The following is a 25,092-nucleotide window of genomic DNA, read 5'->3' on the forward strand; positions in this document are numbered from 1 at the left end:
TGAAATTAGCTGGCTACCCCAACTCCCATCTACTTAAGTGCTTCCAACGAACGACTGCAGTGCTCGCTTTTTTTGCAACTCTGTGCTAAACAGCTAAACATATGAACAGATGACTAACGGATCGATCCGTATCTATATCTCGTATCCGTATCTGTATCGAAATCTGGGTCTGGGTAAGACTCTGAATAAGCCTTGAGCCCATTTTGTTGTCTAGGTTTTTGCTTTTTGATGAGCTGCTGGACTTGACGGTGATTTCCACGGCTTATAATTAGCCAGACAAATCCATATCAATGTGGAAAAATAATATATATGATACATATTTACATATGGGAACGGGTTTCGCGCACTTGGCGTGTATCTAGCGGCAATTAGCACCGAATTACAAACTGGTTAACAGCAGCAGTCGCTGGGGATGGGATGCTCGGCGCCTGGGATGGGATTCGCTCATAAAATAGGCTGCCCACGAGGCAAACAGCAACAGTTTGGGAGAAATTTCCCATCGGTCAACACATCACACCTGCACCCAGAAGACGAACATGAAGTCGATTGTAAGTAAACATCAGCAGATTGCCCTCAAAGACAACTTTCTCTATGATTATATTCCATTTCAATCTATAGGTAATTTTCTTGGCCCTGTTTGCCGCTTGCCATGCGGCTCCTACAACTCCGGCTAACGTCAAGGAAGCCACTGAGGCTCTTTCTCGTCCTAGTCCTATCGCTCCGGATGTGATCAGCGATCCCAAACCCGTCGGCAAGGTTGTCCTCCTGAAGAGTGAGCCCACCCTGCATCGTCAGAAGCGGGATGAGACTGCTCACCCCAAACCCGACAGCGTGAAGGCCCGCGATTTGCTGCAGCATAATCCCCTTCACCAGCAGGAATCGCTTGGAATCCAGACCCACGAGCCCCTGAAGCATGAGGACAAGAAGTCCAAGCGCGAAGCTGACCACGAGGAAGGACATCATGAGGAGGGTCACCACGAGGAGCCGAAGAAGGAGGACGCCAAGGATGCCCATACTCATGCCTTGCATGCAGCTGCTCCTGCAGTCGAAGCCCACAAGAAGTCCAAGCGCGAAGCTGATCACGAGGAAGGACATCATGAGGAGAGTCACCACGAGGAGCCGAAGAAGGAGGACGCCAAGGATGCTCATACTCATGCCTTGCATGCAGCTGCTCCTGCAGTCGAAGCCCACAAGAAGTCCAAGCGCGAAGCTGATCACGAGGAAGGACATCATGAGGAGGGTCACCACGAGGAGCCGAAGAAGGAGGACGCCAAGGATGCCCATACTCATGCCTTGCACGCAGCTGCTCCTGCAGTCGAAGCCCACAAGAAGTCCAAGCGCGAAGCTGATCACGAGGAAGGACATCATGAGGAGGGTCACCACGAGGAGCCCAAGAAGGACGAGGCGAAGGATAATCATGCTCATGCCGACGCCCACAAGCAGTTGAAGCGTGAGGCTCACCACGAAGAAGGTCATCACGAAGAGGGACATCACGAGGAGCCCAAGAAGGATGCCCTCCCTCATGCATTGCCTGCATCCGCTCACACAGCCGAAGCTCCCAAGCAGAAGCGAAACTCACCCCCTAAGCCAGAGGCCTCAAAGTCCGAGCATCGCGAATCCCATCATCGCGAGGAGCAGCATTCGGCGAAGCCAGACTCCCACGCCCACCACAAGCAGAGGCGCGAAGCTCCCTCAAAGCCTGCATCCGAAACTGCCCACGAAGGACTGCAGCACGATCCTAAGAAAGCCGAAGAGCTGCACAAAGCCATAGAAGCACTGGCCGCTGGCCACTCCAAGGATGCGCAGCGTCATCAGCGTGACATTCCAGTACCCACTGAGATAAAGTCCAGCTCTGCTCCAGCCAACAACAAGGCAACCACAGAGTTGGCAATTCCCATCCACCATCCCGTTTCCGTGGCCGAGCTGTTCCACAAGGAGAAGCCCGCCGCCGCAGCCGGTTCCAGCTCTGAGGAGAGCAAGGAGAAGAGCAAGGAAGCCGAGGCCTAAGCCAAGGCCACAACTTTGCCCCCCTGCTTATTTAACTGGTGTGCCGATAACTGTCCCATCACGTTTTTCATAAGGAAAATAAAAAAAACGGAGATTGAAAAATAAACAAAAAATATTTACACGCTTACATAAACGACTTTTGCTAATTAAACACTAAATATTTAAGTGGGGGCTCACGCCACTTGGGGCTCCTCTGGTGTGGCAGCGGCACCGAAGTATTCGTCGGAGCTGTAGATGGAAACCGGCTGGAAAACCCCGGCGACGAGGTTTGTGCGGGGCAGGGTCTGAGCGGCGGCGGGATCTGGGGCAGTCAGCTTGGCTTTGAGGGGCTTGAACAGCAGTCCCTTCAGGCTGTAGTCCGTCACATTCAGTTCCTGCTCTGCCACATCCACAGAGCGTTCCACTTCGTTGAGATTCGCACTTACCGCGCCCACAAACACCTCCAGATTGTCGATGCGCGTTCGCAACTCCTCGAAGTTGTCGCTGAAGCTGAGAATACTGCACACGTGGTTGGCCATGATCCCATTCGACTCGGCACGCACCTTTTTAACGAGAAAATTAACTGCACTTTAATGGAACTGGAATTAGCTGCAATATCTTACGGATGAAAGAAGTGTCTCGAATTCGTCGAGGCGGGCCAGCATATCATCGATGTTCGTGCACAGTGGGTTGATCTCTCTGTCTAGATCGGCACTCTGCACGATCTTGGCATAGTCCTGAGACACGTTATTTATTTCCGCAGTCATTTTAATAGCTCTTTTATTTATTATTATTTTAACAACACATTTAACCCACATAGGCCACAGCTAAAGCCACCAGCTTTATTTAACCCCTTGCACCATGAAATTATATTTAGAGGTTAAATGTACAATACAAAATTGTAAAAAACCGTTTGGCGCGCAGCTCTAGCGTGCATCAAATTTAAAGGTATTTTTAAAGAAATTTTGCTGTTTTGCGTAGAATGGGTATCGTGATCGACACATATGCATATATAGGCATATAATTAATCCCTATCCTATGGAACAGCAACAATAACGTAGTATCCCGCACACACTTTTAATTCCTCTTCATTCATTTTGTTGGCCCTTTTTGCTAAAACGTTATTTTGTAAACAATTCGATAAAACCGAGAACTTAAAACTCGCATTAACCCATTGTCGACCAGTATTTAAACACACACAGGAAACGAAGAATTTTGGCGCAGTTCGGGTGTATCTTCTCCCTTGTTTTTCTTCTTTCTTTCATTATTTTTGTTGCAAGTAACGAGTAAGTATAGGTTTGACCTACAGGAATAATTTAGAAAAGTTATTTATTTAATTTAATTTATAAAAGTTCTGTGCGTCAGATCAAGTTGTTCACGTGCTTAAATAGAGGGTGGTTCAGTGGGTTAAGTTCTATACGACGCTTGCATTGTAAACTTTAATTTATTGATTTGTGAAGATTTTGCGTACTGGAGCATCATGAGCGGCTACCGAGGAATAGGAGGTGGCGGCTTCCCATACAGGAAGCCGGCCAGCTCGGGCAACAACATGAACGCCGTGCCACCGCCACCGGTGCTGAATAGTCGCGGCTATGTGCCAAGGGGTGGTGCTGTTGGAGCCGGTCGCGGTATTCCACCGATCCCATCAGTCAGTGGGACTTCCAAACAGGGCTACACCACGCTGGACTCCATCAGTCAGTACACCAATTCCACAAACTTTGTGGGAAAACGCAAACAGCACACAGATGACGATTACTTCGATGACGATGATGAGCAGCAGCACAAGGATCTGGAGCAGGCGTACATACCAGCACCAGGATCGCCCGGGGCGGCCCCGGACAAGAAGCAGGAGGAATCTGACTCGGATGAGGATCCGCTGGAGCAGTTCATGGCTGGCATCAATCAGCAAGTGGAGAAGGAGAAGGTGCGTGCTGCTACACAGCAGCCAAAAACCACCACCGCTCCGCAGCTGGAAAAGGGTGTTCGTGGCGACATCGATGACGAGGACGATGAGGAGAGCTACTACCGCTATATGGAGGAGAATCCCAACGCTGGGCTCCGCGACGATGGCTCCGACCAGGAGATCGAGTACGACGAGGATGGTAATCCGATTGCACCGCCCAAGAAGAAGGACATAGATCCCTTGCCCACCATCTACCACTCGGAGATCGAGTACGAGCCGTTCGAGAAGAACTTCTACACGGCGCACGAAGAGATAGCTTCCCTGGACGAGGAGGGGGTCCGCGAGTTGCGCCACACTCTCGGGGTGAAGGTCACCGGGCCTTCACCGCCCAATCCAGTGACATCTTTCGGTCACTTTGGCTTCGACGAGCAGTTAATCAAGGCGGTGCGAAAGGCGGAATACACACAGCCCACGCCCATCCAGGCTCAGGCGGTGCCCACCGCACTGGCAGGCAGAGACATCATCGGCATTGCCAAGACGGGCTCGGGCAAGACGGCTGCATTTATCTGGCCACTGCTCATGCACCTCATGGATCAGCGGGAGTTGAAGCCAGGCGACGGACCCATCGGACTGATCCTCGCCCCCACCCGGGAGCTCTCGCTGCAGATATACAACGAGGCCAAGAAGTTCGGCAAGGTGTACAACATCAATGTTGTCTGCTGCTATGGCGGCGGGTCCAAGTGGGAGCAGAGCAAGGCCCTGGAGCAGGGTGCTGAGATTGTGGTGGCCACGCCGGGCAGAATGATAGATATGGTCAAGATGAAGGCCACCAATCTGAGGCGTGTGACCTTCCTGGTGTTGGACGAGGCCGATCGCATGTTCCACATGGGCTTCGAGCCGCAGGTGCGCTCCATTTGTAACCACGTGCGTCCCGACCGTCAGACGCTGCTCTTTTCGGCCACCTTCAAGAAACGCATCGAACGCCTGGCCAGAGACGTGCTCTCGGATCCAGTGCGCATCGTTCAGGGCGATCTGAACGAGGCTAATCAGGACATCACACAGTCGGTGTACGTCTTCCCCAATCCTCTGCAAAAGTGGAATTGGCTCTTGTGCCACCTGGTCAAGTTCCTCTCGGAGGGCAGTGTCCTGATCTTTGTCACCAAAAAGGCCGATGCCGAGACAGTGGCCAACAATCTACTCGTCAAGGAGCACAACTGCCTGCTGTTGCACGGCGACATGGACCAGGCGGACCGCAACAAGGTTATCACGCAGTTTAAGCGCAAAGAATGCGACATACTGGTGGCCACCGATGTGGCTGCCCGCGGTCTGGACATCCCGCACATCCGCAATGTCGTTAACTACGACATTGCCAGGGACATTGACACGCACACACATCGGATTGGTCGCACGGGTCGCGCCGGGGAGAAGGGCAATGCCTTCACTCTGGTCACCGACAAGGACAAGGAGTTTGCGGGCCATCTGGTACGCAATCTGGAGGGGGCCGATCAAGAGGTCCCCGAGGATCTCATGGAGCTGGCCCTAAAGAGCTCCTGGTTCCGCAGCTCCCGCTTTAAGCAGGGCAAGGGCAAAAAGGTCACCAAAACGTACACGGGACTGGGCTATCGTGAGCCCTCACATGGTGGCGGTGGTGGAGGCAGAGAACGGAGAGGATCCGGAGACAGAAGCGGGTCTGGAGATCGGTCACCTTCACGCGGTAGCTCGAGGCCTGGCAGTAGCTCCGATAATCCCTTCTCCAAGGAGCCAAGGCCTGCCTCCAGTGCCGGCCCCGCCACAGATCGCTATGCCGCGATGCGAGAGGCCTTCCGCAATCAGTACAGCTCTCAGTTTCGGGCCTCCAGCGATCGCACTTGGGAAGAGACGGTGCCCCAGTCGGGGGTGTTTGCTGCCCCGGCACCGCCACCACCCCAAGGATCATCATCGTCCTCCAGCACCAGCGGCGGAAGCAGTAACAACAAGGACGACTCAAAACGCGCCAAGAAGAGTCGCTGGAACTGAGAGATCCAGTCTTGAAAGAGAATTGAAAGTCTTGAGGAACTCTGTTTATTTCTTTATATTAGTTAATGTGTATTTGCTTTTGTTCCATCATTTAAAATTACAACTTATGGACTACATTTAAACATATATATATATATATATATATATATATTCAGATATATACCTTGTTCATTATAATTTACGTTAGTTAAATACTCGTATGTACAACGCTACCCGCGAATTCACTCCTCCACTCATTCAAGCATCGCATCGCAGACGCATCATCCAAGATCGGATCTTCAGGAGATCCACAAAATAAAAAAAAAAAAACCTTTCATTAATTGTAATCTTTTTATATGTGTATTTTATTTTGAATAAAATCACATTTGCGCATCTCTCGTCGTACTCTTTCCACAATTCTTTATTATTTAATTCATATTCTGCCTGAAGTGCGAGAGTTGGAATTGTCCCCCAGTCGGGAGGGGGACTCCCCCAGTTATAGATCTTGAAGCTAATTGTTCTTTTTTTACGAAATATTGTTTTACAATGAAACCACTACGAATTTTGTTTTTTTTTTTTTGTTTTTTTTCTTTTCTGTTTACGATATACGTGTATACTATATAATAATTTTAATATGATTTCTTTTTTCTTTGATATAACATTGAGAGAAGAGATTTGAGATTCATTTAACTACCACATTGAGGCGATTTTTTGCGTTTAATTTTCGATTTTTGTATTGTAATTTAAGCGCTGGAACGGGGAGGGAAAAAGCTTAAAAATTTCGCTATATTTTTGAATATCATATCATATTGTGTTTCTCCGCTACGTATGTATATCGCTTATCGCTCTCGTCGGTGTGTGGGTATCATACATACATATAGTCGTATATATATAAAAATTGGTCCATTGGTAACCACATCGTACGAAACATATAGAAAAACTGAAACAAAAAAAACTCAAGTTATACCAAAATTATGACGGAATTTATGTTCTGTTCTCGAAATAAAACCCAACAAAAGAAAACTATAAATCTCTTATCATTTTTAGTTTTTCGAAATACTTTTGTTTTTCATTTATTATTATCATTATCATATATGTATATATATATATATATGTTTTAATTAGCTTTGTGTGTGTATGTGTGTGTGTGTGTGTGTGTAGGGGAGGGGGTTTGGGCAGGGGGTATTCTTGTCGCATATATGTACATATATGCTAACATACATACATCATATTCCATTTATTTACAATATATTTTAGAGCTAGCATTAAATTTGATTTACACTTTTAATAGTTGTTGTTTCCCTCTACACTCCACTCCACTCCACTTCACTCCACGCCACTCCACCTCCTTCTCTTTTCTCCCCCATTTATGCGCTTTCTGTTTTAGTTTTCTCTGTTCCTTATTCATAAACTTTTTTGTTTTATCTTCTGTTTTCGCTATAATTAATATAATTCTTAATAATTTTTTCTGTTTTTGTGTTAAATTTCGATTATCTTTTAAGTCAATTAATCATTTATATTGTGTAGATTTAGGCATTCTAAAAAAAAAAACTAAAATTATGCAACAATTAAAATGTAAATTTTTTTTTGTTTTGTTTTTCATTTTATAAATGTAATAAAATTGTTGGGATTTTTTTTTTGTTGTATGTATTTTGTATTTCTCATTTTTTAATGCTTTTTGCTTTTGTTTGCTCATGCTTCTAATCTTCTGTGAACTGTTGCTGATCTGATTTTCCATTCTCCTGGTAATACTTTGTACAATATGTTAAAAAAAAAAAAAAAAAAACAGAAACAGAAACAAGAAACATTCCACAAAAAAATTAAAATAGTTTTAAAATAGTAATGCAAACGCAAAAAGTGTGACATTTCTGAAGGGTTCGATCTCGATATCTAAATCATATATCTGCTGCTGCTGCTGCTTCTGTCGGAAAAAATTACACATTAAATTCGTAAATTTCATTGAAGGAATTTTCATGCTCTCAACTAAATGGTTTTTCTGTGCTTTTCTCTTTCTCGTTTTTTTTTATATGGTATAATGACTGTTTTGTTAGTTTTTTTATGCTTTTTGTGGTACATTTTTTATGGTTTTTCTTTCATTTTTTTCTTGTTGTTGTTTGTTGTTTGCTTTTTAAATTAAATGCCAATTAATTTAATTAATTAATTTTTAAATCACATTTCATTGTTTTTCAAACACGGGGGCAAATACACAAAATTGTTGCTTTCTGCTGCCGCTGCTTGCTGTTTCTCAATTGTTGCTCTTGCTCTTGCTTTTGTTTTTGCTTTTGCTTTTGCTGTTGTTTTTTGTGTGAGGAAACGAAAAATGTTGAAAGTACGCGACTTTGCTCTGTAGTGCAGATTTTGTTTTGTTTTTCTTTTTTTTTCATTAAAATTAATAATACTATATACAATTTATGGTATTTCTGCCATTTCTCCTTCATTCTCCTGCATTCTCTCTCTCTCTCTCTCTCTCGTTCGTGGTATAGGATCCTTCCACCTTTTAGTCGAACAATGTGGCCAGCAGATCATCGCTGGCATTATTGTTGCTGCTGCCACTGGAAGGAGGCGTATTGAGGTCTGGTTGGGGATCCAGGTACGAGAGGATTTCCATGGGATCCACATCTTGCAGAAGCTGCAAAAAGGTAATCAAACAGTTAGCTACAGTTCCTCTGGTTCCAGGAATTCTCCTTCCTGCGCTTCGACTTACATTCAAATCATGCGCCGTATCATTGATGCCTGCCGCTGCAGCATCGAAACTCTGCAGCTCGGCACTCAGATCTGTCTCCGTGAACTTCAGCTGCGTCTGGCTGTTCATCAGGCTGTTCAGCAGCTGCTCCTGCTGCTGCTGCTGCTGGTTCTCTGCACTTCCAATGCCTCCGCCCATGCGACTGGGCGTCCCTGGTGTCTGTGGAGAGTTGTGCCCCGTGCTGCTGCTATTGTTGTTGTTGCTGCTGCTGGCATTTGGTGTCCCTCCACTGATGGGCTCGTTGTGGGAGGAGCTAACACTTGGAGGGCCACCGGGAGTCATGGGATGGCTGACTGCCCCTGGCGTGTGCGGTGTATGGGGCATCTATTTATGGAGGAGAAACCAGCACAGTAAGCACCTGTCTGCAAGAATCTTTACGTTTAAGAGCTTACCTGATCGCTCAGAGACTTTTCCATGGCGTTTAGTTGATCCAAAGAGTTGACACCACCATCGCCGTTGGACAGACCGCCACTGCCATCGCTGTGGTTGCCACTAAAGTTGTCATAGCTGCCGCGATTGCCACTGGAAAGAGAGGAGGGGCAATAGCCATAAGCAACTGTTCCAGAGGTGCTGATTGAAGGGTCTACTTACTGCTGATTGCCCATCATATTGCCACTGGCAATAGAGTTCATGTCATGCATATTGTACGGACTCATCGCCTGCGAATTGTCCCACGTGGGGAGCTGTGTGGAGCCTGGCGACATCACCTTGGCCATGTCGTCGCACAGTTCCTGCTTCACGACGGGCATCAGTTCCTGCTTGATGGCAGGCATCACACTGGGACCATTGCTGCTGATGGGATTGCCAGTAGGAACATTCGAGGGGGTGGATGCTCCTCCACTGGCAGCGGACCCACCAACTGCTGGGGCATTGGGCATCCCGCCGTTGTGCTGCAGGGCCCGCCAGTTGGCAGACGAGTCAATGATCACCTCATCCACATCCGAGTTGCTAAGCGTGTTGAGTATGGCCCAGATGTACTGATCGATCTCCAGGGTGTCGGTGATGGCCGACTTGCTGCACTCCGGACAGCGCCAGGAGCCCCGCTCGCTGTTGATCATCAGATACGCCTCCAGATCGAAGCATTGCACGTGCTTGCACTCGTGGCCCCTGGCGGGCAGACGTATTCGAGACTTGGTGATGGGGCACTTCAATGAGATCTTGGTGCACTGCTGCGATGGCGATACTTCCGCACCATTGCCCACCGCTTGGCCATCGGGAGGCAGGCCCAGATTCCGCTTGATCTTCTGCACGCTATGCTCGAGCGGCAATAGATTGCGTTTGTGCAACGTCTGGAGCACTTGACGCACCGATGGTCGATGGACTAGTTGCAGCACAAACAAATGCGACTGTGGAGAGGCAAGGTAAGGGGGATTCCATGATTAGCGAGCGTTTCTTTCGCCGACTCCGCGGACTGCTCAGTACTTACACAACAACAGGAACTGGCCGTCAGCTGTAGGGTGTTGCGTCCTGGCTGGCACACAGCCTTCAAGTAAAGCGGACGCAAAGCAGTGCTGTTCTTCTCGGATCGCTCGATATTCAGAGGCGTGGCATTGGCGGAGACGGTGACGGTGTGCGGCCAATTGGTGTTCATCTGGCGATCATCCTGGTGGAAGCACTTCAACTGCAGCTCCAAGTCGGTGCTAAAGGTCCAAAGATCAACGATTAATACGATCTCAACGGATAGACGCGACCTCTACAACGGCTTACCGGCACATCAGCGTATTGTAAACATTCTGCTTCAGATGGAACACATGATTGCTCACAGACAGATTGTGCAGCAGGCGGAACGGTGCCAAAATGATGCCATCGCGTACCGGGAATGTCAGTCTCATTTCTTCGCCTGAAAAGTGGAGGGAAAGCGAGGACTTAGCGACTGTTCTCAGGGGTGTGAGGTCTCACAGCAAAACCTACTGTTATCCATTGGTGGCTTTATATCCGGATTGGGGCTCACGTATGGGACACTGCATGCGGGTGTCAGCGGCGGCGTTGGATTACCAGGAACTGGACTGTGCTGATAGTTTTGCTGGAAACCTTGATTCTGGTATGGATTGCCTGTTGTGGCCACGCCGCCGCCCGGTCCCGCCGGGCACATGCTGCCGCCGCCTGCCTGTGGCATTCCTACGCCATTGCCGCCACCGGCACCCGGATAGAATGCTCCTCCCGGGCCGCCAGCGCCTCCGTATCCCACGCCGGGCACACCACCGCCCGCTTGTGGCATGAAACGCTGCTGCTGGCTCATGCAGCCGGGACCGGGTCCCATGCCAGCGCCTGCCATGCCACCAGGTCCCATGGGGCCCATGACGGGTCCCCCGTTCGGGCCCATGCCATTGGCAGCCGACATGCGGCCGTAGCCCCCACTGCCGCCCACCATTGGTCCACCGCGACCGTAGCCATTCCCAGCTCCGCCCGCCTGCATCGGCAGTGGCACGCCCCCAGCTCCGGGATGCATCTGCTGGCCGCCGTACATCTGCGGCGGCTGCTGCTGCTGCACAAGATTGGGATACACTCCGCCCACTCCGCCAACGCCTGCTCCTGCGCCGGCCCGCTTCTGGGCCATGTGCATCTGCGGATGTGGATACGGTGTCATGCGACGCTGCTGTTGTGGGGGCGGCGCCTGCTGCGGATAGCCGCCGTTGGCCATGCCCTGCATCTTGGCCATGGGATTCATGCCGCCGCCCATCTGCTGGGCCGCCTGCTGTTGCATGGGGCTCATCCCTAGTCCTCCATTGCCTCCAGGGCATTGACCAACCATTGACATGGTTTGCATTTGATTCATGGGCGTCATCTGCAAGAGGGAGAGCGAGCTTGGGGTTAGGAGGCGGAAAATCAAAGGGAGCATTCGCTGCTTTTGGCGGTTGCGGTACTTACTTGATGATGCCTCTGTGGTCCGATGCCACCTCCTCCATTGCCGTAGCCCATGCCCATGCCCTGGCTGCCGTTGTAGCTGCCTGCCTGTCCACTGGCTCCTCCGCCATTCATGTACTGGGCATTGGACATCATGCCACCGTTGGCGCCCGGATGCATGCCGCCACTCATCTGGAAGGGGGGAAAAGAAGAAATACCTCGTAGAGAAAAGTCTTGCAAATATTGGACTGCTGCCGGGATCCTCACCTGACTGTAACCGCCCATGGCATCCATGCCGGACATGTGCTGTTGCTGCTGCTGCTGCTGCTGTTGCTGCTGTTGCTGTTGATGTTGCTGCTGTTGCTGCTGATTCGCTGCCACCATGGCAGCAGGATATCCCTGCTGTCCGCTCTGGACGCTCGTGGTGCTCAGGCCTCCCAGAGAGGCAGTGGCGCCTCCGCCGCCACTGGTGCCTCCGCTCGTTAGCGAAGTGAACTCCGAATTGGGGCCAAAAGTGTTGTTCAGGCTGCGCAGGCTGTCGCCTCCGATGAGCTCATTGCCGAGCATAAAATTGCCACCAGCCACACCTCCGCCGACGCCTAATCCTCCGGATCTCTGCTGCTGCTGCTGGTGATGCTGTTGCTGTTGCTGCTGCTGCTGCTGCTGTTGCTGCTGGTAGGCCAGAAAACTTTCGCGTTGTTGCTGCTGATACTGATGCTGCTGCTGCTGCTGTTGGCTGTAGTACTGCTGCTGTTGCTGCTGCTGCTGCTGTTGCGGATGCTGTTGCTGGTGTTGCAGATGATGCTGCTGCTGCTGTTGATCAAGACTGTTGTTGTTAGTTGTGCTACTGCCACCCGGCGGTGAGATTTGGCCCCCTGTGGCTGGCGCCCTTGAGGAGCCCGCCTGCTGGTTCATTTCATCATTTTTCCTGCAATAATCCAAGCAAAGGTAATACCACGAATTAGTTGGCATTCTGGCACGACTTTTGTTCGTTTTCGATAACTTTGTGGGCGTGACTGCCGTCGCCGCGGCGGCCGCCGCGGCTGCCGCATCTCGTCCGTACAGCGCATGGCAGCCCTTTCCCCAAACATTATTAGCCAGAATGAAAAATAGAACCGCGCAAGCGCGAAAGTCTCCCAAAACTTAAAACTACGAAAATTTTGATAACCGAAATGTTGGCGAGAGTTTTTCAAGAGAATACGAGAGTATGACAAACTGTGAAAAGCCACCAAAGAGAAGTGCGAGAGAATTTTTTTTTTTTGGGGTGGGGGGGGGAACATTCGAGTATCTGATCGATTTCAGGGAATTCTTCCACATCTATGTGTGGGGCCTCTCTTATCGCTAAAACTTGACTCATGCGGCGACCTCCATCGATGATGTCAGCCATGGGGCCATGGAGCTTATGTTCATGTGATTTCACTCCCAAAGTATCCACCCAATCCCCCCATCCACCAACCACCATCCCCATCATGCGCACCCATAGCCATATCTCCATCATCGTCATTGTCAACGTCATTCATGATTGTTGCTGTTGTTGCTGTTGCTGTTGCTGTGGCAATTCCAATTGCATTTTCATTTTGCTTCTCCACCATCTTCTCTTTGCTCAAACTTTTGCATTGCACTTGCTCATGCCGTCTCAGTTGCTCCGTTCTCCATTCTCCATCTCTCTTTCTTGATTTGCTGTGACATTTAAGCCCCAAATGTCAAATGGGCTCAGGGCTTACATTTGTTTTCCACCGCCTCTGCCCTGCCCTGCCCTGCCATCCCCATGGCCCACTCAATCGAACCATCTCTCCACAGCCGACGGCCGACTGTGAGGTAGAGGCGCAATGTCAACCCTATTCCTAACCTCACATTCATTGGAATTGTTGTCGCGCATTCGTTTTGATGGCGCGACTTTTAAGGTAAAAATAATTAAGCATATTTGCCAGGCATCCATTAAACAACAAAAGTCATATGAAAAGCATATGAGGCGACAATAAAAACAATGAGAAGCAATAGAGAAACAGAAAGCGCAGTGCAAACGGGGTGGGGAGGGTGGAGGGGGGGACTGTACAGTACAGTCGAGGCTGTGGGGCTACCCTGCACTGGCAGGCAGCGACTGTGAGGCCAAGACTAAACGAAGGAAAGTCTGGCACGAGGAATACCCTTTCGAGACCCTGTAGCGGTAGAGGAGGGCATAACTGTACCTACACGACAATGGCAGTGCGAAGACAAAGCCCAAGCCGAACAGAGCATACCCTACCCAGTGTAGACCTGGGAGTGATGTACTCCACAAGATCGGTACATGTGCACCCTACGTGGCGTGGGTAAAGGGTAGGATGATTCCACTCGCACACCGACAACAAAAAAAAGAGAGTAACACGCTCCCAATAATTGCGCATCGCAGCCACAAAAGCAGCTCAGAGCAACAGCAAAACAAAAGCAAATAAAGTTGCGGGAACAAAAACTCACAAAACGTAACACAATACCAACAACAACAACAACAACAACAAGAACAAGATCAAGAGAAACAACAACAACAAGAAGAAAAAGGCGAAATGCAAATAAATAGCACATTGCTAAGCGATTGGCTGATAATCGCATGACGAAAAAGCCAGAGCCAAAGCCAAAGCCAGAGCCCGGCAAAGTCTACAAAGATCGAGAGGTTGAGGGCAGGGTATCCGCAACACTAGGGTAAGGCAGTCAGTCCAAGGGAGAAGCGACTCGAAGTGTACAAAATGCAGAAAACTGTGGCTGCCCCACCTCTGGTTCAATATACCTTGCTTGGAATGAGTTAGGCGGTGGCGAGGGGAGAACCTGAACCTGTGATTGCCGCGAGACTGCGACGATAAATTAGCATTGAGACTGCCTGCCTGCCTGCCTGCCTGCCTGCGTGCCTGCCTGCCACTGCTTGTGGGGAGAGCGAGGAGAGGCAACCACTGGAGTGGAGCGGTAAATAAAGCAGTGCAAAGCAGGTCATTAGGTCGTCGGACAGCCGCCGCCTGGGAGCATGGAAGCATGGGACTAGGCTAGACTACTCTGGCTACCTCTACCCCCCCCCCCCCTCTCTCTCTCTCTCTCTCTCTGTTCCCACCATCGCATCATGGCGCTCTCTCTCTCTAGTGGGGCTTGTGTAATTGTAAATTTGTGCGCACTTTGATTTGCTGTGGTAATAAAAATTATTTCTCATTTGGCACACGAAATGATTTCCGTATGTCCCACAGCCGCCCAGTGGCCAGAGGCGTAGTCAAAGGTAGTCACACAGAGGGGGGCGGCGGGGGGGCCTAATCCACCGATTTTTAATTGACTTTATTTTCACGATTTATGGCTTTATTTCGATATGAATTATACGAGTTTTTGTCGGCAATGCGACAGCAAGGAAAGGGCCCAAAGTCCTTTATGGGATTTGATGTCTGGCAAAGTCTATTATATATATTTTTGTGGCTAAAAAAAAACAATCTATCTTTTCTGTTTTCTGTTTTCTGATTTGGCTCCTTGTTTCCTCTGTTTCTGTTTCTGTTGCTGTTGCTGTTTTTGTTTTTATTGCTATAATTGTTTGCGTGTTTGTTCTTGTTGCGGCAATGCTGGTCGGTCTCTCTCGCTTTTGCGCTTTTGCGCTTTTATTTTTACAAACGATAGACGACCCAACGACAAACGACAAACGACAGTTGGCGTCATGTAACAAAAGCAACAACAACAACAAGTAATACCTATGTACAAGCGATACACATACATACATACATAGGAACATCATATAGATTATGTAAAAGTGCCGAGCCGAGCCGAGAGACCCTGAAATATTGTGGAGACACGTGCGTGGAGAACCAAATGACAGAACGAACATTGTTTTTAGACAAAAATCAATTTCGTGCAAAGAGTGAAATCATTTTTTTTTTCCTGTAAAAGGTGGAGCGGTATAGTATCATCCCCATTCCTCCCGCCATTGCATTGGGGAGAAAAGGCAATAACACATCAAAAATGTTTGATTTGCTCTCACGTTTTTTTTTTTCTGTATTTTTTCCGTATTTCTGTGCTGCCCTTTCCATATGTCCCGGCACTCATCATTCCCTCACACTCTCCACCGCCCCACCTCTCCACCTCTCCTCCGCTCTGTCTCTGTCTCGCTCTTTCCCTTTCCCTCCCTTTTTCTGGTATTTTCATTGTTTCGCTGCACTCTCCCTCTCTCCCCCCCGCATGACATGCGTTTGACAGTTGTTTTTCAAGGGTGTTTGAACGCCCTGATGCCCTGCCTGATCCCCTGAACCACCGAATAACTGATGCTAAAAACCCACCCGCTGCTGTCCCTCAAATACTAACGTTGCATTGCACTTCCAAAAATACGAAATTCCCAACAAAAAAACAATCATTTTTTTTGTTCAATGCTTTTTTTTTTTCTTATGGCAGTTGTCGTCTGTCTGCGGATTCATTTTTTTTTGTTTTTCCATATTTCCACTGTCACGAAGCGTTGTCTGGGCTGGGCTGGGGTGGGGTGGGGTGGGTCGGTGTGGGGTCTGTTTAGGAGTGCTAGAAAGGAATAGTCCCCGAAATGATGGGTTCTCTGCTGTCATAGAATTTTGGTGGCGCCTGCTGGTATGCAACACTTTCTGTCGGATAAATTTTCCCCCCTTTTGTTTCACATTTTTCCAATGGAGAATTTCCCGCAGAATTTTCCCTCGATTTGCCCTCTCTTGCTCTGCCCTTAAATATCGTTTTTCATAATTTATTTGCCCCGTGCCACTCGACTTTTACGAATGAAAAATAAAAATGAAAATAAATCAACATAATAGACTCTCGATGGCAGAAAATAAAGCCAGCAACCACCAGAAACAGGAGCAGCAGCGGCAGCAGCAGCAACCCTCTGGCAACCCCATTCCACTCTTGCCACTGTGGCATGAGGCGCATGCAACAAAATATATAAAAATCGAACCGAGACACACACAAAAAAATCCAAAGAAATGGCACAATTTTTGATTAAAAATCCGTATGCAAATAATACAGATGGTCAGCGTTTCGCATTCAGGGGCATGGGGCACGGGGCACGGGGCACGGGGCATGGGGCACGGCGCCTGCACCACAGGGCTGTTGCTGAAAATATGTGCAAAAACATATTCCCCCTTAAACAACGATTCGATCCCCCCACCCCCCCCACACACAAAATGTTTGCATTTTGCGGATTTGGAAAATGATTTTTGTAAATGTTTTGCCGCTTGCGGTGGTGCATCCCCAACCAGCCACCGTTGCAAAGGGAGTGCCACCATGGGGCATGGGTAATATTTGAAATATTGTTGTGTTTCCTCCACTCTGTCTCTTGTTTCGTGTATGAATGCTTTCGGCACCTGTAACTGGATTTTATTTATTGGCCAGGCCTGAATCGTAAACTGTACGTCCCAGCCCCTATCGGCCCCGCTTTCCCCAGATTGCGTATACGCAATGTGTTTTCGTGTTGGCCATAAAACATTTGCCATAGTTTTAAGCCATATATCGTAGCCGTATCTATCGATTGTGTGTGTGTTTGGCTGATAATTTGCATACTAAAATGTCCAATTGGCAATGGGCTTCAATGCACTGCACCGGGCACTGGACTACAGTAGTCACTGGTCGAGGAGGAACAGCTCTGAGCCCTTTGAATGATCTTTAGGGGAATATTGTGGCCATTGAGCACTCTTTGAGGTATACAAAAATCTCCTGGATGATCTTTCAGCAAACATACCTCGTCGTCCTCTCAAGAGAGGCCGGCTTGCTTTCTGTTCCATTCTCCAGTTCAATTTTGTCGCTGTACTTCTCCGTTAGTCAGTCCATTGTTTATGTCTACCTGATTTTGCACCGATGTAAGCGTTTTGTAACCGAAAGCATTTCCGCTGTCTGATGAGGGCTTTCGGTGGGCATTCGTTGGGTTGATGGGCGTTGGGCGAGGCTATGGGTCCGCGGCGATAAGCAAAACTAACAGCAACAACTCCCCCACACTGAGGGAGGGCAGGGAGGGGAGAGGAGAGGAGGTCTCCTCCTTGTTACAACACACGCGCTAATCAGAACGCTAATGGACGGAGGAGGGCCCCAATGCGCCGCTCCCCCCCCTGCCTGCCCGCCTGCACTCTCCTATCAATCAGCTATGGAGAGTGTGTGTGGTGTAAGGTGTGCAAAAACTTCCCTCTAACACTTTTGTGTGGTGTGTTTTTTTTTTGTGGACAGACGGACGGACGATCTATCTGGCGTTTTGGTTCGGGCTTCGATTTGGTTCAGGTTTTTGCGGTTTGCTTTGGGGGCTATCTTATCTGTGGCGTGCGTTTTTGCTTGAAACTAAATTTATGCCAGGGGTTGGGGGCATGAGGCATGAGGCATGGCATGGTACTCCACCATACGTGCGGATCTATTCCCATTGTCATCGTCGTCATTGCGCTTTTTGGCATTTATCTAATCGCCAATTAAGCAACAAAGCAACAACAGAAAAAAAAACCCAACGAAATTCATAAACAATTCGGACGACAGACATAAAACATTAAAAATAAATCGAAGGCTGCGACTGTCAACGCTTGCAAATAAAAAGAAATATAAACACACACCACTGGAAATAAATGTATGAAGAAAATAAAAAGAAGCTGCAATCATTTTTGCACAAACAACCAGTAAGAGTGGAGGGGGACGGAAGAGGGAGGAGGGAGGAGGTAGGAGGTAGGAGGGAGAAATATACATAAATCACAATTTAAAATAAAACAAAACGAAAATTGCAGCAACAGAGGGACGAGAAGAGAAGAGACTGAGACTGAGACTGAGACGACAACAAACAACAGAAACAACGACGATGCGACGATCCGACGAAGCAAAGCCCCAAAACCCAACGCATAAATCGCCAGCAGAGGCAGCGACGGCGACAGAGACTGCGACTGAGACGTCGTACTTGAAAACCAGTTTTTCGAATAAAAATATATGTCTACTGAAGGTACAGCGCTAAAAGCAACAGCAAACAACAGACAACAGACAAGAGACAACAGTTTGAGGCAACATCAACTGCTGCAACAAAAAGAGACCCAAAAGAGTGGACTGCCAATGGAAATAGTTGAAGAAATTGTATCATCAAAGCCGAAAAGGTCTCGTGTCTCCCATAATAGATATGTTTGTACATGGGAATAAAGATAGCGGTGCAAATGGGACAGGAAGTGGCGGAGAGGCGTCTCTGATAAGCAGGCGAACGGACTTGAAGCATAGAAACGGCGCTCAGTGGCCAGCAGTGGCTCCTTGGATGCCAGGAGACTGGAAAAGGCCAGCCCAGAGGACTTTGAACACATTTTGATGGTTCATTGATCGAAAAAGAGTGCAAATCAAGCCAGAGAGGGCCTTGATTGTTAAACATTTCGATGGTATAGCTAGTTTATGGCTCCCTTCCTTTGCTAATCACCATGGCCTGCCTTCCTCCTGCCGCCCCCCCCTTCTTTGCACTTGACTCGACTTCCATTCACAAAAAACCCCAGCCACCAATGCCAGCCACCATTTTGTTCAGAGCTGTATTCTACACACGACGAACGGTAAACAGCGATAAGCAATTATCGATAACTGAACTATTTTCTGCATACCAAAGCGCAAATTTATGTCGGCCAACAAATACCAGCTAGCCAGAAGAAGCAGCGGAAGAGAGAGAGAGGCAGAAGAACAAAGGTATTCCAGAGAACCTCTGAAAAACGTAGGGAGCAGATATGTATGCGATTGTGTTTTGGCTTTTGTTTTTCCTATAGATATAGCCGTACGATCTGTGGCTATAATTAGCTTGTCAGCCCAAAAACTCTGCCCATTCCCAGTCCCAGTCCCCAAAAGTCTGATAAGAGCTGTGGGTTACCTTTGATTTTTCGGGTTTTTGGGTCTCTGATTCTGGGTTTCGCTCCCTATCGATTGTGGCTCTGTGGTTCGGTGCTATCTATTAGGTTGTTGTGGCGTCGGATAAAGCATATGTACATTTTACTATGGAATATACTCGTACTCGCAGTCGTACTCGTACTCGCACTCGTACTTGTGTATATCTATGCGAATGTGTGGTGTGTGGTTGCGTTGCGTTTCGGTCTAGTTTTTGATATCAGAGAGGTACGGTCGTTTCAGGGGCTTTTAATTGGGTCGTTAAATGTTTTCGAGTCGATTTTTTTTGTTTTTCGTTTGGGATTCGCTTTGTTTTGATTCTTCTTTGGGGTTCCGTTTCGTTTCCAGTATGTTCTTTGCGGTTCGGGGTCTTTTATCTATCATGTGACTGGCATTTGCAAGGAAAACATTTTCAAAGATCTTTCTACAAAGAAGATCTCTTCAGATCGCTTCACGCGTCCAAAAGTCAACTACTTAACCCATTAATGCCCAATTAAACTCCAATTTCATGATAAGATATGCACCAAGAGAGAGAGAGAGAGAGAGAGAGAGAGAGAGACAGAAAGCTTTCACTCGCTTTCTCTCGCTCTCGCTCTGTCTTTGTCCCTCTCTTCGTGTGACCTTCAATCTTTGTTTTGGCTTGAATGAGGGGTTAAAATGTTGTTTGATTTAGGGGTTGCATTGGCTTCGCCTTTGGCTGTTTACGGGCTTACATATGTAACTATTGTTGTGCCCTCGAGTGTGGATTTCGTTACGGGGGTTGCTGCTGCTCCGATAGTAGCATTTCCAGCCCCCGTTTCATCATGATGGGTTTATTAAGCGAGTAATATTCATTTCATTCATTCAGTCATTCCTTCCTTCCTTCCATCCATCCATCCATACATCCTTCACTTCTTCCATCCAATGCGACGCTCCTCCACTCTTCGCCACTGTTTCGTTTCTTCTGTTTACTTCTCCACTCTCTCTCTCTCTCTCTCTTTTCTGATATTTCTCCCTCCAATCCTCTCGCATGCTCCCTCCCCTCTCTATCTCTCTAGAGGGTTGACGATTTGCAAATGGTTTTCCGCGTTTAGGTTTTGTTTTTCAGTCATTTGCTTCGTTTGTATCACATTTTTATTTCCCGTGTGAAAATGGCAAACAGATGAGGCACACACCACACCACACCACGCCACACACAGAAACAGGAAGTAGCTGCCTGCCACACACAGGAGAAGGGGCAGGCGGGCAGGCAGGGAGGCAGGCGGGCCGGCAGGAGAGGTAGCAATCACATTTTTCAAGTCCTTTTCGGTGGTTGCTTGATGGGTTGTGATTTGGTTGCTTCGGTGGTTGATTGATGAATGATTGTTGTTGTCTCGCGCTCTCAATACTCGTAGCTTCCCATCCTAGGGATCTGCGGATCGTACCGCGTAGAAGCGTTCTTGGCGGGTTGATGGGGCGGTGGTGCTGCTGCTGGTGGTGGTGGTGGTGGTGGTGGTTCGTTTGATGACATTTAGAGGGTGTTTAAGATAAGCCTCGGGGCGTTAATTAACCGTTAGATTGATCTGCTGGCTGGCTGGATATTCCCTGATTCGATGATCATTCAATGATGAAATTTGTTTGGAATATGTTTCGAAAGAGTTTCCTAGATGATTTTAAGGGTTTCCCCCGATAAGCGCGAGGCATTCAGTCGATTATAAATTGATTTTTTAAGTTTGAAATTTGAGTTCATTGACGTTTAAAATTGTTTTGAAATGATTGGGATAGCTTCTAGAAGGGATTCCTATAGATACCAGATGATCATACGCTCTGCAGTAAATATTTATTGGTTTATGTTAATATTTCTAATAAATTTCTCGACGATTCCAGGCATTATCGATCATTTTGGGTGGTATTTTTTGCCTGGTTCAACAAAATATGAGATCCAAGATCTATTGAAATGCATTTGCTGTTCTTGTATATGGCTGTAGTATTTCTCGAACAGTCCAGTCCAGGCAAATTTGTCCGTTCAACGGAAGTGGAAAATATTTTCGTGAATGGCTTTCCTTCTGGGAAGATCTATTTCTAAAGGTTTTCCTTCGAGAGTTTTCCTGGGAACTGCCTGCAATGCCAGCTGTGTGTTCGCCTACCTGTCTGTGAAGTATCTTCTGGCTCTGGCTCTGGCTCTGGCTCTGCCTTTGCCTCTGAATTCATCTTTTAGCGGTGTGTATCTTTTGCCTGTACTATATCTCACATTTTGCAAAATGGGTTAAGGTTTACCTATGGTCGGCATTTTTCTTTCTTTTTCTTTGTCTTCTTCTTGTTCTCTTACACACCCGTTAACCGTACGATTTTCCAACCTTTTTTTCTGTCTTTCATCTTTCAGCCTCTTTCAGCTTTTGCCCTCTCCCTCTCCCTCTCGTACTGCCTTTTCTTTTGCTACCTTTTTCTTCTTGCGATGCGATGATGAATTACAAGCGAACCGAAAAAATGTCTGCAAAGAGTTTTCTCATTGTTACAAACAGAGCGTAGAGCGTAGAAGAGCGGCCCGGGGTGCGGAGGTAGGGGTTTGTTGGGGCAGGGGGAAAAAATATGCGTGGCATGTGAGAAAAACGGCAAGAACAGGGAGACACCGAGAGGGAGAGCACGGAACGGGGGTCGCTGAGGTTGTTGTAATGCTTCGTTTCGTATGGAGTGACCTTTTTCTGTTGTTGCGTCTTTGGGTTTTCTTTTTTTTTTTCGGTATTTTTTTCGCTGCTCTTCGAACCTTTTCTTTTACAAAAGACAGAGGCGCAGTAAGAGTACGGGAACGAGGAGGAGACTAAGAAGAAGTAGGAGTAGAAAGAGCAGAGGAACACACAATAAATTGGGCGAAAACGCTGTCGAACTCTGGAAATTGAGTGACATACGAGACGTAGGGGAGAGGGGAGAGCGGAGAGGGTAGAGGGGAGGTGTTTGGTTGTTGTCGTAGTTTTCTTAAATTTGTTGTAGTTTTTGTGTGGCTGGTGTCACCGCTGAAGCGGCAGGGGCAGAGGCAGGCAGGAAGAGCATTTCGGGGGTACTGCCAGCAGCAGCGGCAGGGCGCAGGGGCAGGGGCACGCAAACGAAGCGGATCGTTGGGAAAATTTTTCCTTCTTTTAGTATCGATTCGTCTCGAAGTTTTCTCCCACTTCTTTGCCTCTTCCTCTGTGCTGTGCTTTGCCCTGAAAATAGTTCAATGGAAAACTCCACACACACACACACACAAAAAGCCAGCAATAAAGCAACAGCAGTGGCAGTGGCAGTGGGTCGCAAGCACCAGACGACTTTTCTGAATGGTTTTCTGTGGCTCTTGGGATGGCGATGGATGGATGTCTGTCTGTCTGCCTGTCTCCAAGAGTATCGTATCTGTGTGTTTCTGTCTGCCTCTGCCTCTCTCTCTCTCTCTGTCTATCTGTGTGTGCGTGTGTGTGTGTGCTTGCGTCAATTATGGGTCAGCTGTGCGTGAGAGCGAGGCAGAAAGGCAGAGAGAGAGCGGCGTGTGCGACTAGAGCGGCGAGGCGGCAGGGAGGAAACAGGGAGGGCCAGATGAACAGCTGATGTGGGAATTTCAGTGCCAAAAGTCGGTCAAAGTTACTCTTTAAGATGCACAGCAACAACCTTTTAAAGATACGAGCTTTGCGGACACTTTGAGGGAAATGTAAGGTAGACTTGGGGGGAAATTTTAGCTAAATATTCAATGGATTTTATTACAATTTGGGGATAATTTCAATTTGTTTCTATTCATGGAATTATAAAGAATATTTCAAAGAGTTCTTGAGCAAAACTTTAACAAAAACAAAATATAAAATTTTTTAATTATTGAGAGAATGGTATCCCCCCACAAATATGTCAAATGGGCCCACCCTATTGATGGTTTTCCCCAAATATTATATTCAAATATGGCCACACACAATTCTTAGAACTAATTGAATGCTACACAAATATTATTCACAATAAAAAAATGGTTCATAATCATATTTATGGGTATAGTACGGGGGAGTATTTTCCAAACAACAAACAAAGCATAAGGTACAAACAGTACACAAACAACAACAAAAAAATGGGAGGGGGGAGAGAAAACTTGTACGTAAAAATATCTAAAAACAAAAGCACATTCCATTTAATTATATTGGTATTTCGTTTTACTATTTTTCTGGGTATTTTTGAACGCACAATAAAAAAATGTAAAATCAAAGAAATTGTTTTTTTTTTTTTTTTTTTGGTACTTAAAAGTAAATTTGTATTGTTAAATTGTTGAATGTTTATTTTTAGAATTAGCTGGAGATTATTTTTAGCAGCGAATGGAATGGATTGTTGCTGGGATTTCTGTATTTTGTTCGGTATTTCTGTTTTTATTTTGATTTTTATTTGTTTCTGTTTTTGTTTAAGTGGCATTTATTTTTAGATATTTTACCTAAGTTTTCTTTTTCTTTTGGGTTTTATGATGGTTGTTCGTTCGGTTGTTTCTGGGTTCTGGATGGTGCGTGCGGTTCGATTGTTGTTCGGTTGTTGTATGGGTTGGTTGGTTGGTTGGTTTGTTGGTTTGGTTTGGCTTGGTTGTTCGATGTTCGATTCTTGCCGGAGACGACAGGTGCTATCTCTTGTTGCTTCTGTTATCAGTGGATGTTCTCTCTGTCTCTCTCTCTCTCTCTCTGTTTTCGCTTTTGCCTTTTGCTTCGTTCGTTGTTTGTTTGCTTGCACTTTTTCACACTCTCTGTTTTGCTCCCTCTCTTCGCAAGTATCTTCCCTGTCTCTCTCACTCTTATTAATCTTCTTCTCTCTCTCTCTCGCTATCTCTCTCGTTTTTTGTTTTTTTTTTTGTTTTTTTTTGGGAGTAGGTTAAAACTTACTTTTTGGAATTGCGCTTCGTTGTTTGTTTGGAATACATGGGAATTTTGTCAAGAATCAATTGCATGGCATCAACAAATACATGGGACAGACGACAAACGTCACTTGTCTCTCTTGTCTATTACTCGTGTGCGATGTTTGTTTGTTGGTTGTTGTTTTTCTGTTTCGCTTTTTCGGCCAACAGTTTTCACAGCAACATTTTGTGGTTCAATTTTTGTGGACACTACTAGTCTTTTGAATGTTTTAAGCTGCGGCTTAAACACTACACTTGTGTACGTTTTTGGCTGTGGTGGTTCAAACTCGACTCTTTCCTTTCTTTTCTTTTCTTTTATTTTTTATTTTTATTTTGTATTTTTTTTTTTTTTTGTGGTTCAAGCACTACTACTGTTCGTACGTTTTTAGCTGCGGTTCAAACACTACTTTTTCTTTTCTTTTTTTTATGTTCGGTTCACTCTTTTCTTTTCTTTGCTTTTCACTTTTTGTTTAGCGGGTCTTGTTTGTTTTATTTTGGGTTAAATATCTGTAGCTTTTTTGTTTGTTACGCTTTCACAATTTGTTTGTTGTAGTTGTTGTTGTTGTTTTTTTGGTTGCCTAGCAAATAATTTTTTGTAGGTTTCAATATTTGTTGTTAATTGTGTTTGTTTCAAATTTTGTCGAGATGATAATACTGTTGTTGTTGTTGTTGTTGTTGTTGTTGTTGCTGCTGTTTTAGTAGTAATCCAAATGGTTGTTTCTGCTGTTGTTTGTTGTGGTGTTGTTGATTGCAACAGGAACTCGATTTTAGCACTTAATCCAAAAGATGTGCTCGTTGATTGTTTGATTAAATTTGAAATTTTTTGTAGTTAGTTTATGTTCACTTTTGTTTGTTCAAGTCAAAAAAATTAAAAAAATATTTCTTTAGTGTTTTCACTAAATTTTCTTGTTTTAAATAATACTCAAACACACAATTGTATTTTTCGATATTCTTTTCGCA

At 46.7% G+C, this 25,092-nt stretch overlaps 4 protein-coding genes across 7 annotated transcripts; 2 read left to right on the forward strand and 2 right to left on the reverse strand.

The window, feature by feature from the left end:
* Nucleotides 1–420: 420 nt before the first annotated feature.
* Nucleotides 421–2,134, forward strand: LOC4812883 (sarcoplasmic reticulum histidine-rich calcium-binding protein). 3 transcript variants are annotated; one of them, XM_033384073.1, is made up of 3 exons: nt 421–548; nt 619–981; nt 1,117–2,134. In XM_033384073.1, exons 1-3 carry the CDS (start codon nt 537–539, stop codon nt 2,005–2,007), a joined length of 1,266 nt encoding a protein of 421 aa, XP_033239964.1. In that variant the 5' UTR covers nt 421–536; the 3' UTR covers nt 2,008–2,134. The 3 variants fall into 3 exon arrangements, with proteins under 3 accessions (XP_033239964.1, XP_015042988.2, XP_001353644.3); XM_015187502.2 differs by having other exon boundaries at nt 619–958; nt 1,229–2,134; XM_001353608.4 differs by having other exon boundaries at nt 522–548; nt 619–2,133.
* Nucleotides 2,102–2,839, reverse strand: Blos4 (biogenesis of lysosome-related organelles complex 1 subunit 4). Its single transcript, XM_001353609.3, has 2 exons — nt 2,610–2,839; nt 2,102–2,549 (listed from the first exon to the last, which is right to left on the reverse strand). Exons 1-2 carry the CDS (start codon nt 2,802–2,804, stop codon nt 2,181–2,183), a joined length of 564 nt encoding a protein of 187 aa, XP_001353645.3. The 5' UTR covers nt 2,805–2,839; the 3' UTR covers nt 2,102–2,180.
* Nucleotides 2,840–3,346: 507 nt separating this feature from the next.
* LOC4813688 (ATP-dependent RNA helicase DDX42) lies at nt 3,347–6,830 on the forward strand. The gene has a single exon (XM_001353610.4). The coding sequence runs from the start codon at nt 3,467–3,469 to the stop codon at nt 5,903–5,905; it is 2,439 nt and encodes an 812-aa protein (XP_001353646.1). The 5' UTR covers nt 3,347–3,466; the 3' UTR covers nt 5,906–6,830.
* Nucleotides 6,831–7,548: 718 nt separating this feature from the next.
* Nucleotides 7,549–24,627, reverse strand: tna (Zinc finger MIZ domain-containing protein tonalli). Of its 2 annotated transcripts, XM_002134944.3 has the most exons (10): nt 24,122–24,627; nt 11,739–12,399; nt 11,496–11,663; nt 10,539–11,412; nt 10,335–10,467; nt 10,054–10,267; nt 9,219–9,973; nt 9,020–9,149; nt 8,589–8,951; nt 8,376–8,513 (listed from the first exon to the last, which is right to left on the reverse strand). In XM_002134944.3, the coding sequence occupies exons 1-10, from the start codon at nt 24,184–24,186 to the stop codon at nt 8,382–8,384; spliced, it is 3,495 nt and encodes a 1,164-aa protein (XP_002134980.2). In that variant the 5' UTR covers nt 24,187–24,627; the 3' UTR covers nt 8,376–8,381. The 2 variants fall into 2 exon arrangements, with proteins under 2 accessions (XP_033239963.1, XP_002134980.2); XM_033384072.1 differs by lacking the exon at nt 24,122–24,627 and having other exon boundaries at nt 7,549–8,513.
* Nucleotides 24,628–25,092: the final 465 nt, after the last annotated feature.

This window comes from Drosophila pseudoobscura, chromosome X, assembly GCF_009870125.1.
Source record: "Drosophila pseudoobscura strain MV-25-SWS-2005 chromosome X, UCI_Dpse_MV25, whole genome shotgun sequence".
In the NCBI taxonomy this organism is placed as follows: Eukaryota; Metazoa; Arthropoda; class Insecta; order Diptera; family Drosophilidae; genus Drosophila; species Drosophila pseudoobscura.

Coding starts and splice junctions, on each gene's coding strand:
- tna (XM_002134944.3), bottom strand. CDS start 24,186: ATGCAATTGATTCTTGACAAAATTCCCATGTATTCCAAACAAACAACG. Junction 12,400..24,121: donor ACGAAGCGCAATTCCAAAAA/GTAAGTTTTAAC, acceptor GGATTATTGCAG/GAAAAATGATGAAATGAACC. Junction 11,413..11,495: donor GACCACAGAGGCATCATCAA/GTAAGTACCGCA, acceptor TCCCTCTTGCAG/ATGACGCCCATGAATCAAAT.
- LOC4813688 (XM_001353610.4), top strand. CDS start 3,467: ATGAGCGGCTACCGAGGAATAGGAGGTGGCGGCTTCCCATACAGGAAG.
- Blos4 (XM_001353609.3), bottom strand. CDS start 2,804: ATGTGGGTTAAATGTGTTGTTAAAATAATAATAAATAAAAGAGCTATT. Junction 2,550..2,609: donor TCGAGACACTTCTTTCATCC/GTAAGATATTGC, acceptor CTCGTTAAAAAG/GTGCGTGCCGAGTCGAATGG.